Source organism: Calliphora vicina, chromosome 3 (genome assembly GCF_958450345.1).
Source record: "Calliphora vicina chromosome 3, idCalVici1.1, whole genome shotgun sequence".
Lineage (NCBI taxonomy): Eukaryota > Metazoa > Arthropoda > Insecta > Diptera > Calliphoridae > Calliphora > Calliphora vicina.
The window spans coordinates 15,594,896-15,610,571 of record NC_088782.1 but is presented as its reverse complement, the minus strand read 5'-3'; the positions used below and the strand labels follow the sequence as shown (position 1 = coordinate 15,610,571).

General features: G+C 33.9%; 1 protein-coding gene across 1 annotated transcript in view; it reads left to right on the top strand.

Annotated features, from left to right (window-relative positions):
- Positions 1 to 15,676, top strand: part of fwd (phosphatidylinositol 4-kinase beta fwd) — a 162,966-nt gene that overhangs the window by 86,793 nt on the left and 60,497 nt on the right. Inside the window, exon 2 of the mRNA XM_065504576.1 lies at positions 6,396 to 8,092. Coding sequence (XP_065360648.1) covers positions 6,795 to 8,092 — 1,298 coding nt within the window. The 5' untranslated portion in view covers positions 6,396 to 6,794. The remainder of the gene's footprint in view (positions 1 to 6,395; positions 8,093 to 15,676) is intronic.

Genomic DNA, 15,676 nt, shown 5'->3' with positions numbered 1-15,676 from the left:
TACATAAATTTCTATATCTATATCTGTAGAAAAAACTGTTATACAAAATTTCTTCTATAAAGAAAACTGTTATAAACCCATTTTTCTATAGAAAAAACAGCTATACCAGTTTTTTTCTATAGAAAAAACAGTTATACACAAATATTTGTATAGAGTTCTTACAAACTGAAGATGCCTGTAGTGGGTTAGAAAATATTTTACCGTTTGCTAAGTGTCTAAAATACTTTTTCCATGAATTCTTTGAATTGCATATTACAAATAATTGAACTTGAGTCTAAATAACAATCTATTGATAAATTTTCATAAGGAAGTAAATACAATTAATAAAATGCTGAGTATTCTAAATAAATAATATTTCTCACACAATCTCTACGTTCATTGACACGACACATTGTTGTGACGTTTCAAATAGTTTATAAATTGAGTTTTTGCAATTATGTTTAATCTAAATAGTAACAAAAATAGCACAATATAATAATGTGTAAGCAAACAAACCAGACAATAAAATAATCAGGGCTGTGTATTACTCACTGGAAACGGAAATACTTTTCTAAATGCCAAACTATACTGTTATACTCCTACAACTACACTTAACCTTTCCACCCTAGCTGTCCGTCTCTCTATCTCTAACATGTCACCAGAGTTAGTGAATTCCTGCCTGTTCGTGCTAGTTATGTTAGAAGTTCATGACCTAATCCAAGAGCAAACATGCTTTTTTTATTAAATGCGCTATTTAAACAAACAAATGAAGTGAGTAAAAACAAGTAAGAGTGCTATATTCGGCTATGCCGAATCTTATATACCCTTCACCTTTGTTGTGGATGCATTATTATTTTTTATAATTAGTATATATGTATGTACATTGCCCACTTTCAGCGTACAGCATCCTAAATTTATCAAGAACACAAAAAACAACAACGCCAAACGAAACAAAACACCAAAAGAAAAAACAAAATACGCAAGCCAATGAAACCAATACACATCCAAACATACGTTTAATTGTTTAAAAAACAACAACAACGCCAAAAGAAACAAAACACAAAAAAAAAAACAAAATACGCAAAGCCTGCACATCCAAGCCTACGTTTTGTTGCTTTTTTGTAAAAAAAAAAACCAACACACAACCAAACAACCGTTTAGTTGTATAAAAAACAACAACAACGCCAAAAGAAACAAAACACAAAAAAAAACAAAATACACAAAACATCCAAACATACGTTTTGTTGTTTTTTGTCAAAGCATGCAATACATTGTGTTTTTTGATGAAATTTTCAGAGGTTGTCTCGGATTTTTGCTCATATCTCCGTTATTTATGGACGGATTTTGCTGATTTTAAATAGCAAAATTCTCGAAAGTATGTCTGACAGAATTGTTGAAGATTTGGATCCCGGAGATATCTGGGGCCTTCAGAAAATTGATTTCAACAGACAGACAGACAGACAGACAGACGGACAGACAGACAGACAGACAGACGGACATGGCTTAATCGACTCCGCTATCTATAAGGATCCAGAATATATATACTTTATAGGGTCGGAAATGAAAAATGTAGAAATTACAAACGGAATGACAAACTTATATATACCCTTCTCACGAAGCTGAAGGGTATAAAAAGACAAAACGCTTAGAAACAACATTAGAACATCTAATACTAAATATTTGCTCACTGTAGTACATATGTATGTACAGAGTAATAATGGGTACGAGTACAAAAATTGTGGACGATGATACAAGTTTTCAATTAATTTAAGTGCAAAATTGAATACCCGGCACAGTGCTCTTCTCCTCTCACACATTTTCATGATGATGATGATGAAAATCTAACCTTGAAGTGACTACAATTTTTGTTTAACACAAAAATTTCTAAATAAAAAAACGAGAATTCAGTAAAAAAAAACACCCAAGTAGAAAAGATACACAAACTTTAAAACAATTTTATTTATTTTTTTTTAGAGGTTTTGTATGTTTTTACTGGGGAAATGATATCAATTCCGTTTATTTTTGTGTTGATTCAGTCAGTAGTATTTAATAATTTAGCCAAAGTTCATGCTGATGTTATGGTTCAAATTGTGGGGTTAAATATATATTTTTATACCTGAAAATGTTGGGGAAAATATATCGCATTTTGTAACTAAATAAAATATTAACACAGCTGGATATTTTTGCATACTACAGTGGAGCTAATTGAGAAAATGCTAAGAAAACTATAATATTTGTCTTTATAAAATAAAGCTCTAGTTAAGCTACTAATGTTTAAACTGGGTTTAAGTTATATTCAAACTTAAACTTCTGTTTTATAGATATTTCAACACAAGCTTAAAATTGATATGTTTCTAAACAATTCCGCCCTACTGTGCCTGTTCACTACGCACTTTGAAATAAGTTTAATATTATTTTAATCTCTCTAGCACGTGTGAATTTTTAAAATCTTTTTTTTTTTTTTCTTCTTAATTTATATCTCTGTGTGGCCAAATCTCCACTAACAACAAATATTCTTTATACACAAAACTATATAAATTATATACTTTTCATTTTAACCACATTTTAACACGCAGCCTGTTGATTAGTCAGTTGTAGCAAAAAAATAATAAATAAAACCCACCTAAATAAATTAACCAAATACGAGTAAATGTTGCTTTTGAAGAATGTCTAAATTAAATGAGTGAATGATAGATAGATTTATTAGGATGATTGTTTCAATAACTCTTTAATAGTTCAGTTATATTTATTATTAATTTATTTGTAATTACTCAAGAATACTTTAAAAAAGTAATTCAGAAACTGAGCAGACTGCACCCGCTTGGAGACCGATCTGAAATTGATGGAAGAATCTGTTTTATATAAATAAAAACTGTTATACTCAAGTTTTTCAATAGAAAAAACTGTTATACTCAAATTTTTCTATATAAAAAACTGTTATACTCAAGTTTTTCAATAGAAAAAACTTTTATACTCAGTTTTTCTATAGAACAAAACTGTTATACTCAAGTTTCTCTAAAGAAAATTTTGTATTCTCATGTTTTTCTATTGAAAAAATATGTTATACTCAGTTTTTCAAAAATTTTATACATTTTAACAAAAATGTATACTCAAGTTTCTCTATAGAAAAAACTGTTATACTCAAGTTTTTCTATTGAAAAAATCTGTTATACTTAGTTTTTCTATAGAACAAAACTGTTATACTTAAGTTTCTCTATAGAAAATCTTTTATACTCAAGTTATTCCGTAGAAAAAAACTGTTATACTCAAGTTTATCTATAAAAAAAAGCTGTTATAATCAAGTTTTTCAATAGAAAAAACTGTTATACTCTAGTTTTTCTTTAAAAAAAGCTGTTATACTCAAGTTTTTCAATAGAAAAAACTGTTATACTCAGTTTCTCTATAGAAAAATACTGTTACACTCAAGACTGTTAGAATCAGTTTCTCTATAGAAAAAAACTGTTATACTCAAGTTTCTCTATAAAAAAAAGCTGTTATACTCAAGTTTTTCAATAGAAAAAACTGTTATACTCAAGTTTTTCTTTAAAAAAAGCTGTTATACTCAAGTTTTTCAATAGAAAATACTGTTATACTCAGTTTCTCTATAGAAAAATACTGTTACACTCAAGACTGTTAGAATCAGTTTCTCTATAAAAAAAAGCTGTTATACTCAAGTTTTTCAATAGAAAAAACTGTTATTCTGAAGATTTTCTATAGAAAACACAAATATTTTTACAGAGTTCTTACAAACTGAAGAAGCCTGTAGCGGGTTAGAAAATCTATTACCGTCTGCTAAGTGTCTAAAATACTTTTTCAATGAATGATTTCGAGGAAATTTATTGGTGTATGACTTAAAAATGCTTTTATTTTGAAACATTTGTACAATATACAAAATTTATTCAAACTATTGGCCATCTTTTCCGATCTTTCTGGCAACATATGGATTCTAAGCCAAACTGTTCATCTTTTGAGGCCAAGAACGAATCAAGCCAATATCGAATACTCTGTTTTGAAGTGAACCGTATCCCAGAGAGAGCGATCTGCTTCGATCGAAACAAATATTAGTCGGACGGGACAAGGTCTGGACTAAAAGGCTTTTCAATCTCCTTTTTCTAAATAGAGTTTTGTCAAGGCCAAGAATGAATTAAGCCAATTTCGAATACTCTGTTCCAAAGTGAAGCGTATCCCAAAGAGAGATCGTTCTGCTCGATGGAAACAAATAGTAGTTGGTCTGGTCATAATGGAATATTACGACTTCATATACTTTGCGTTTTTCGGCAAATACTCGCTTCAAACGAATCAGTTTCGTTCGGGACAGGTTCCCTGTGATGGTCTGGTCAGATTTCAACAGCTCATAATAGATACAACCCTTTTGCTGGCACCAAATATAGAGAATTACCTTAGCACCATGGATATTTGGCTTTGGTGTCAATTCGGCTGGTTGTCCCGGCTTCACATACGATCTCATACGCTTCGGGTTATCGTAATGGATCCATTTTTCATCGCAAGTAATGATTCGATGCAAAAACGATTTTCTTTTATAGCGTTCTAGCAGCCTTTCAGCCATGCAAAATCGTCTTTCAAAGTCTCCCAGCTTCAATTCGTATGGTACCCAATTTCTCTGCTTCTGGATAAATCCAGCTACTCGCAAACGTTTTAAAATTGCTACTTGAGTAGCTGCCAATGATTTGGAACTTCCCGCATGTGACGATTCCACTTTTTTTATACCCTTCACCTTCCTGAGAAGGCTGTATATAGAAGTTTGTCATTCCGTTTGTAATTTCCACAATATAATTTTCCGACCCTATAAAGTATATATATTCTGGATCCTTATAGATAGCGGAGTCGATAAAGCCATGCCTGTCTGTCTGTTGAAATCAACTTTCCAAAGCCCCCAAATAACTTACATACACGATTCATACATCAATTTTTCCGGCTTGGTTGCTATTTAAAATCGAGAAAATCGGTCCACAAATGGCTGAGATATAAGGAAAAATCCAGGACAACCTAGATTTTTGACCTATATCTGGATTAGTAAGTCATTAATATAGACAATATGGATATCTAATGATAGATATTTCAAAGACCTTTGCAACGACGTATATAAGACCACAGTAAATTGTGCCTACAATAGGTCAAAATCGAAAAATATTTTTTAACCCGAATTTTTTTTTTCACCAAACATTTTTTTTCGCTAAATATTTAAAAAAATTAAAAAACTTGTTACCAGTGAAATTGATATTGCTTAGCCTTGGTTAATGAGCTTTTTTCCCATTTCTCCTCAAGTCACAAGATAGTCTGCTATCAATGGCTGACAAACATAAACTTGTTCAAATGTTGACAGGACTCAACTGACAGAAGCTTGTTGACACGAGCAGTGTTGCCCATTTTTTGTTAAGGGCCGGGAAATTCAACAATACGCTTAAAATCGAGACAATAGGCCCACAAAAGGCTGACATATGTATAAGGAAAAAACCTGGACAACCTCGATTTTTGACCTATTTTTGATCTATATCTGAATTACTAAGTCATTAATAAAGACAATATGGATATCTAATGATAGATATTTCAAAGTACATTGCAACGATGTATATAAGTCTATAGTTATGTGGACTTACAATGGATCAAAATCGGGAAAAATATTTTTTAACCAAAAAAAATTTTTTTTGTTATTGATTTTTTTTTTTCAATAATGAAAACAAAAAAAAATTAAAAGTAATTTGGAAAAAAAAAAAATTTTAGATTTTTTTTACCTAAAAATATTTAAAAATTTTATTTTAAAGTTTAATTTGGTGAAGGCACAGCCGAATATTGCATCTTAATTGTTTTTTTTTAAAAAAAATTGGTCAGAAAAGAGAAACTTTTCCAAGAAAATAAATCGAAATCATTTTTTCGTTGTAGCACAGTGTTATTAATCATATTTTTTATATTTTTAAAATTTATTATAACAACTTTTTGTCAGTTATAGCTAGAATCTATAAACAAAATAAATAAGTAAATAAATGACATAAATAATCTTATCTATTGTAGTAAAACAAAACTTTCTATAAACCTGCTTATAAATATAACAAATTTGACAAGGACACTTTAAACAACAAAAAAAAACATTAGTAAACTAATTAATAACATTTAATTACTCACCAATGGAAATCACATCACTTGTAAATATTTAATTTAAAGAAAAACAATATGTCTTTGATAATAAAAAAAAAACAACTGGCGCTTGGTGTCTAGTTATTACACTAATCCCCACCTTATAAGGTAGGGATTTCATGCCTGTCTATTAGGTTTTATTAAAACAATCATTTGTGTGTAGGTTTGTTAAATAATTGAAAAGATTAACGATTTTTTCTTAAATAAATAACCTTATAAGGAGATACTAAATTAAATTAAAATTTTTATTTCTCTCTTTACAGTTTGCCATCATGAACCCTCTCTGCCTTTACAGCTCTTTGCAGAGTTTATGACTTCTTTAAATAAGTCACAACATTAACATTTCTAAGAAATTCTTGAGCAAAATGTCCTGATTTTTAAGGGCAAAGAAAAAAATGTCTAAAGGCGAACAATTAAATTTAAATTGTAGATGTAAAGGTTGTGTTTCTCTTAAAAATGGCTTAAGACTCTCCAAGTAACTCTCTCTCTCAAAACACACTTTGCTTCCTCTCATCAAAACATAAAATCAAAACATTAAGAAAGCAGCAACCAGCTATTTGCAAGAATAAAGATAAATTACAAGAAATACTCATAATTTCTGTCCCTGTCTCGTCGCTCTTACACAAAAATCCAACTAAATCTTTTAATATACTCAAAACAACATGAATTCCGTTATATCTGCATTTAAGGCCAAAAAGAATTCCAGCCAACAGGCCAACAACACGGCGGGCTCTAATAATGGCTGCCACGATAGTAAACACAATAATTTAAGCATGATTGCCAATACACTGACCACCTCCTCCTCCAAAAAGAAGGCCATTAATGCCCAGGACAATAGCTATCAGTATCTGAGGCATATACGGGAAATCGATACAGCCACCAAATTGCTGTCGCCCATAGTGGGTGCAGATGATTTGATGGAAACAGATATGCTTAATTTTAGACCGGTAGCTGGGGTGCAGGGTGTCGATGTGGTCGATCATGTTCCTTTACAAACAGTGCGTTTGACACCCACCTCCCTGGAGTCCTCCTTGGCCGATTGTAATATGAATGGTGGCAAAAATCTCATGGCGGCTGGTGTGCCGGCCGCACAAACAGAAAATGGCAATTGTCAGGACTCGTTGGACGATTATGCCTCCATAACGAATGGTCAACACAGTTTGACCAGCAGTCCCACAGCACACTTGCAGGAAGTGGACGATGATGAATCCGAACATTCTATAACCGCTTGCACTAGCACCACCAGCAGTAGTTCCAGCGATCAAAGCAACAGCACGGTGGTCCACAGTCCCATAGCGCCCACAGCGGCGGCAGCAGCTGCCGCCAACAGCTCACAACAGTTGTCGCCAAGCACTACAACATCAGCCACCTTACCAAGTCCCGCCAAAAGTCTGAATTTGAGTCTGAATAGTAATACATCCTCCCCCTCATTGTTATCATCCTCCTCCTCAATATCTGTTTCTTCCAATTCGAATACCTCTCTGGCTCTTTGCAATTCCGGTCCCAGCTCCTGTTCATCCACCACCGGTTGTGATGTCAGCAGCAACGATTATTCACAGCCCTCATCGCCCACTATGGTAACGCGTCGCAGTTCACAATCATCGACAACGTCATCCGAGTATGTGCCCGCATTTCTCAAATCATCAAACGTTACATTGCCCATCATAATGCCAAATAGTAGCAGTAGTTTGGCTTCCTTGCCTCCCAACACCCAGAGTATGGGTGGTACTCCCATCAATTCGGCTGCCACAACACCCAAACATACACGCTACTCAAAGCCACGTCTGAGTTTGAGTCGTTTCATCAATCATTCAATGCCCTCGGTTCATGGTCGTCCAAATTTGAGTTTAGCAGCCGGTACACCGGGCAGTGGCATGAATGGTGCAGGTGTTTCTGGAAATGGCAGCAATCCGCCGAAACGAGCTTCAACGCATCAGAGGAATTTAAGTTTGGATTTTAGGTAAGTGAAATAATATTTTGTTAAAGATCGATAAAGTTGGCGTATGAAACCGAAGTAACTTCGACCATATCTCGATGTGCTCCCGGACAGTAATGACTATTGCACACCCAGACAATTTTTTGTAAAGTGTCTATCACTGGGGGGATACAATCTCCCTTTAAGATCTTCACAGTCGACTCTTTAGAGTGACGCATGTAGGACCTTTAATAGGATCTTACTTTTGATCGCTATGTGTCATGCTGAACTCTCATCCCGTTTATCTTATGACTAAGAAAGTTGCTCTAATCTATAGTAGATGTTTACAGAATCCAATATTAGCTTTATTCGTCAGTCTTTACAGAATTCAATTTCAGCTTCAATCATAGCTTTTTACAGAATAGGATTTCAGCTTCAATCGAAGATGTTAAGAGCATCAAATTTATGATTTAGATGTGGATCCTTAGATTCCTACAAAATCCAATTTCAGCTTCAATCGTGAATCTTCAGGGAATCCAATTTCAGCTTCAATCGTGGATCTTTATTGAAACCAATTACAGCTTCAATCGTGGATCTTTATTGAAACCAATTTCAGCTTCAATCGTGAATCTTTATTGAATCCAATTTCAGCTTCAATCCTGTACCTTTATTGAATCCAATTTCAGCTTCAATCGCGGATCATTACTGAATCCAATTTCAGCTTCAATCGTGGATCTTTATTGAAACCAATTTCAGCTTCAATCCTGTACCTTTATTGAATCCAATTTCAGCTTCAATCGTGGATCTTTATTGAATCCAATTTCAGCTTCAATCGCTGATCATTACTGAATCCAATTTCAGCTTCAATCGTGGATCATTATTGAATCCAATTTCAGCTTCAATCGTGAAACTTTATTGAATCCAATTTCAGCTTCAATCCTGTACCTTTATTGAATCCAATTTCAGCTTCAATCCTGTACCTTTATTGAATCCAATTTCAGCTTCAATCGTGGATCATTATTGAATCCAATTTCAGCTTCAATCGTGGATCTTTATTGAATCCAATTTCAGCTTCAATCGTGGATGTTTATTGAATCCAATTTCAGCTTCAATCGGGAATCTATTGAATCCAATTGGCTTCAATCGTGGATCTTTATTGAAGCCAATTTCAGCTTCAATCGTAGAACGTTTTTGAATCCAATTTCAGCTTCAATCGTGGTTCTTTATTGAATCCAATTTCAGCTTCAATCCTGTACCTTTATTGAATCCGATCTCAGCTTCAATCGTGGATATTTATTGAATCCAATTTCAGCTTCAATAGTGGATCTTTATTGAATCAAATTTCATCTTCACTCGTGAATCTTTATTGAATCCAATCTCAGCTTCAATTGTGGATCTTTATTGAATCCAATTTCAGCTTCACTCGTGAATTTTTATTGAAGCCAATTTAGCTTCAATCCTGTATCTTTATTGAATCCAATTTCAGCTTCAATTGAGGATCTTTATTGAATCCAATCTCAGCTACAATCATGGATCTTTATTGAATCAAATTTCATCTTCAATCCTGTATCTTTATTGAATCCAATTTCAGCTTCAATCGTGGATCCTTAAAATATCAAATTTCAACTTCAATCGTGGATCTTTAATTCATCTTAATTAAGCTTCCACATAGATATTTATTGAATTCAAATATAGCTTCAAACGTAGATCTCTAGGAGAAACTTTAGTCATATTGGACTGTCTCGGTGGACTCCCGGACAGCATTGACTATTTTGCACACTCAGACCTTCCTTTTTTCTATTTCACAACACGACGATAGATACAAAATATCTATGGAAACTCATTTAAGATCTTCAAAAATATTAGGGGCGGGGGGTATTTAGGAAAGCGTGTCTCTTAACCAGTGTAATATTCATCCGGTTGTAAAGTGCTCCGAACTCAATGAGGTTTTACTGTAAAGAATATTCGGATTTACACGGACAGTCAGGCCACCCTGAAATCTCTTCGACATCGGATCTTGTTTTGAAATGATGATTCTTTCAACGAAATGATGAAAAGATAATCCCCGCTCTTCGATGATCAGCTTGTGCGATTGAATGGTTAGTCACTTTAATCGTACGAACGCTGAGTTCAGAGGGGACTCTACGAATTTGGGTAGGCAAGATATTCGCTTAAGAACTTCCGTCAGGCCTCAGCAAGAGCCATATATCTTAAGTCTGACTGTCTTCGATTCCAGATTCCAGTACCATTTTAAAATATCATTTGTTCATTTGTAGAACTACAACAACAATTATAAACACTATAAATATTGAATTTTTATTTTCGCAAAAGCTAAAATATATTCGGGGTTGTGTGAAATTTTGGTTTATAACTTTTCTTTTACTGAACCGATTTTGCTGATTTTCAATACCAAGCTGCCTAAAAGAATGACAAACATTCTGGAAAAAATTTGTTTATAATGCTCTGCTACGTTGGCCAAGAGCGTGATTTACACACACAGATGGATATAGCTAGTCCTACAGAGGAAATATCTAGAAGTTATACAGGCAACAGTAATCCTATATGTACCCCCAAAGGTGAGCAGGGGTGGTAGTGTTGTCTACAAAAACCTACAAGATTCCCAACTTAAAGTCTAAAGGCAAAGCCAACGACGACAAACAAGAAAACCTAATATTAAAAAAACATTTGCGCAGAAACTAGAACAAACAATATTAGAAAATAAAGAAATTAAGAAAACAAGACTTTACCTCGTTAAAACCATAGAAACACAATTTATATTGCAAAAAAAAAAACGTACAGAAAATAAGAAAAATTAAGAAAAAAAAAATAAAAATAACAATAATGGCTTGTGCAATGGCTAAAACCTTAAAAACCCATTAAAAAAAATACAAAAGAAAATAAAACTAAAAACAAAACTCTCAATAATAATGCTCAGACACATGCACAAAAACCCCTTTTTCTTGGAATGCTTGGAACATAACCAAACGCCTACTACTACACTTGTGCAACTTTATGCAATTATAATGTTTCTTTCTCTGCAAGCAGCAATAGCAAAAAATGAAATGAAATATTCAAGCAGCCAACCAGCCAACCAGCATCCAATCATCCAAAGAATAAAGCCAAAGTAGTGTAAGATGAAGACGATGAGGGAGGAATAGAAGAGGATTGGTTTGAAGAACAAGCTTAAATGGTATTAAACATCAATTTCAATGGAATTGGAAATAGAATAGAGGCAAATCTCTGGTAAAGCAATGCAATTTCCGTCTTGGATTTAAATCGCAGCAAAAAGTAAAGGCAAAACAAAGCAAAATTCAAGCATTTTTATTTTTCTATTCGAGGCACACGTTACATAGCTGGAGATTAGTAAAAACGTTAAGTGCGTAGGGGAATTGGAATGCTGGCAGTTGTGGATAGAATACAAAATACACTAAATCTAGAATAAATTTCCTTCCTTAGTCCTTATTTTGTAAATTTTAAAACTAGGGGATACCTATTTTTATAAACATTAGTGTTTTAATGTTCATTTTCGATAACCAGTAACACAAGCTATCATGTTTTAAACTCTAGAGATGCTGCTGGGAAATGAATCCAATTGAAAGTTCAAATAAATTCAATTTGTTTTCTCTTTCTTTGAAATGGAAACTTTTTAATGCACAAATAACATTTTCTATTCATATTCATATAAGTAATTGTTTAAAATTATTGAAATTTAAACCATAATTTCATTAAATCAAATATTTATTGTGTAAAAATCGTATTTACCTAAATTTTACAATTTTGTTTTGTGGCCATTATTCTGCTCAGTGTACCCACCACAGTTGCTTTAAGTGGTATTTACTGCTGTTTTTTTTCTTCTTCTTCTTTCTGTTGTAAAATAAATTAACTCTTATTTAATTTAAACATTATATTGGCCATCACCTAAATTACCCTCTATTCATTTTAAATAAATACAAATGAACGTCAACTAAAAATCAAGAGTCTCATCACACATCAAACAATATTTTCCCAAAACATACCGCCGTACAGAGAACCAAACGAACAAGTAAATACACATTCCATTTTGTATGGATTTGTATTTCTACACTGCATATTAAAAGTTTTTATACGGTGTTCAAACAAAATTAGATTTTGTTTTTAACTTAAATGTGGAAATAATTAAAATCAAGCCAATTTAAATCTCAATTATATTAACTTGAAGTCAATAACGAATCAAGTTAATATCGGATACTCTGTTCCAATATGAAGCGTATCCCAGAGAGAGCGTTCTGCTTCGATCGAAGCAAATAGTAGTCGGTCGGTGCAAGGTCTGGACTATAAACCGGGTGGGGCAAAACTTCTCAACCTCTTCATTATAAATACTTTTTAACAGACATTGCAACATGCGGCTGAGTGTTGTCTTGATGGAATATTACTGTCTCATGCCTGGCCGCATATTCTGGACGTTTTTCGGCCAATGCTCTCTCAGTTGCGTTCGGTACAGGTTTCCTGTGATGGTCTGGCCAGATTTCAGCATCTTTTTCTTTCTTTTTTTTCTTTCATAACGTTCAAACATCATTTCGGACATGCAAACTCGTCTTTCAAGGTCTCTCGTCTTCAAATCGTATGATACTTAATTTACCTGCTTTTGGATGAATCCTGCTGTTGGCAAACGTTTTGAAATTGAGTAGCTCTCAAATGATTTTGCAAGCTCTTGTTGAGTTTGACAACAATATTCATGTAGTAATGCCTCCAATTCTTAATCTTCAAATTTTGTGTCTGGCCTGGGCGTCTTAGTCTTCCTTGTCAAAATCACCACTTGTGAACCGAACAAACCAACTCGAGCACGAAAAAGAGAAGAAAAAGATAGAGAAGGGAACATTAATTTTTAGAACATAGATAGTAGTGTAAAAGAAAGTTTAGAAATTCCAGTCATTCGAGGGATTTGAGAACACCAAGAGACGCGATTTACATATTCGTTTCCAGTAACCTGTTCTTATTCCTAATAAATAAGTATATTAAAGTAGTGTTCCTAAACTTGCAGTAAATATCAAACAAAAAGTTTAGAAATTCAAGTCATTTGAATGATTTGAGGTCTTCTTGTCCTAGACATTGACAGAGAAAGTGAAAAATAGTCACTTCTTTTTCTTCATTATGACAGCTCCTTAAGAAGTCATTATTCGGTAAACCAAGTCTCATGCATTGCCATATTTACAGTGTCTGGTAATCACAAGTGACACTCGGTAGTGAGCGTTATAATCCAAGACATTTCCCCCACCTTATTTGAGCGAACTCTTAGTAAGGATCACTGATATGTTACTTAATCTTAGACAACATAATGTCACTTCATCCTTCTTCTTCCGTCATCCTTCTATCCCACTGAAACATTGCATTCTGTTATTGGCTTCTCTAGCAGTGTCACTCCAATCATAATTTGCAGAAGGTTCTTCTCCGGGGGGCTAATTCTCACATTCTTATACGAGCGAATACTTATTGGAACGAGCGAGATTTGTTATTTTTGGGATTCCCTTATTCCATATCGAATAAAATGTATAGAAATTATATTGACGGCATTCGATAACGAGCGAGTTTTACTAAAAAACTAGAAGCATCCAAAATTTATTTCGATTACGAATGTGAGAATTAGCCCTCAGATCTTAAGGCGAGCATCAGATCGCCCGCCGACTACCTTGTGGATTCATACTAGATGCTTATCGGGCTAAAATTCGAGAAGGTCTTCGAAGTGAATGCCACATAGGAAGTCTATAACACAATCGAGCTTCATAGCGTCTCTTTTCGTCAAGTCATCATCAAAAATGCCAAAATCAGTTTCCTAGAGCAGCTCTCATGGAAAAAGAGAAAGATATAATAATTTTGATACCTAATTTATGATCTATCTCGTGACACCACTGTATTCTTTGTGTATGAATGTTTGGCTCTCCCATTCAAGGACACCCGGCAATCCTAGACCAGACTCTATGGGATTTTATCGCAACTTGGCTATCAGTATATATACGAATATCTCTACCCGACAATCTAAGCCGGTTGGCTGCTGTTTTTATAGAAATCCCTATCACAAATTCCTGGATGTGGACACCCCTCTGTTAGAGCAATCCGTGTAAATGCAGAGGCTCATCGCATCAGGTGAGAGACTCACAAATCCCAACCCGTGTGTTTCGGAATTAAAAACCAAATTTTCTCGAGAAAACGAACCTAGGAGTTTAACAATCAATATGATCCGGAAGATTGTGTATACTTCCAATAATACTAACCTGACCTGACGATACCATCCATGCACCGATCACATTAAACCTAAAGGCTGTGATTAATGCCAATTTCCTGGCCCTAAGATCCACTGGGATCCAGTTCAGTAGTGTAAAAAGCGATCTCGTTGAAGTCATATGCAGGCTTCATGCGCCATTCTTCTTAATAACTTCTCAAAATTTGAGGCCCTGTCATGTGGTTTCCACAAGATAGAGACTTCAGAGAATAATATCGCTCAAGTAAACGCATCAAATAGCCAGTTCACATTCCTGGTCTAATACGACATCTCATGCCTATGGCTTTCATACAGTCATGTCAAACATTGCCGTTGTTGTAACAGCTCTGCTGTTCCCTGTGAAAAAACTTCCGATTGTTACAGCTGTCGCTGAGTTTATAACCTTTGGCCGAGTGAGACTCGGGTCGTTTTAGAGCGAAGATGCAATAATTGTCCTAGGAAAATTGCCCTTGCCATTCCTGCAACTATTGCGGTTACATCGTCCGCATAGACGACACCTCATTGAATCCAACTTACTAAGCGGACATTTTATGGCCAAATTCTACAGAAGTGAAGATAAGACACCCCCAGATTCTACATTGTCGAAAGACCATTTTATTTCCTCTGAAGATAGTTACCTTAAACGGTATATAATGGTACAGAAACAACAAAATCGGTACCAAACATTTTCCAGAATTGGGGAAATTATTAAAAACATTTTTCAATTATAAAAGAAGACAGGAACTAGAGAAGAGTTTCAGAACTAAGTGAAATTTAGCAGCCAAAATAATGGTTGAACGTTTCAAGCAAACACTAATGTATCGATTTCGAAAAATGTTTTGCATTTCAATCAAGGCGAATTCATATAAGGTGTTCTCATTAGCCCAGCTGATCATCAGCTGTTTTATCCGAACTGTCAAAATTTATGTTTGTGTTGGTGCGCGCCATATATATGTGTGTGTTTGTATTTGTTTGTTTTTAATTTTGACTATTTTCTGTCTTTATATATTCAATTTCTTCTGTCTCTCCACGCGTTTGAACTCATCATCGAATATTTTAACATCCTGCACATGAAATGAAGCAAAAAAAATATATATTACACTTATTTGTTGCTAAATTCCACTCCAATATTGAATTCGCCTTACTTGTGTTTTTTGACAGATTGGATAAAAAACAGAAACAAAATGTATGTTGTTTTTGTATTGTTGTACTTGTTGTAGGGATGAGGACAACTTATATGAATTCGCCTTGATTTCAATCAATCAAAGTGGTTAGATTTTAAATATTTTTACAATTATTGATAGAAACACATCTGTAAACACTTTGTCTTACACTTAAATCTCTTACTCAATGTTTATTTAATTTTTTTTATAACTGTACAGTTCACATATCAT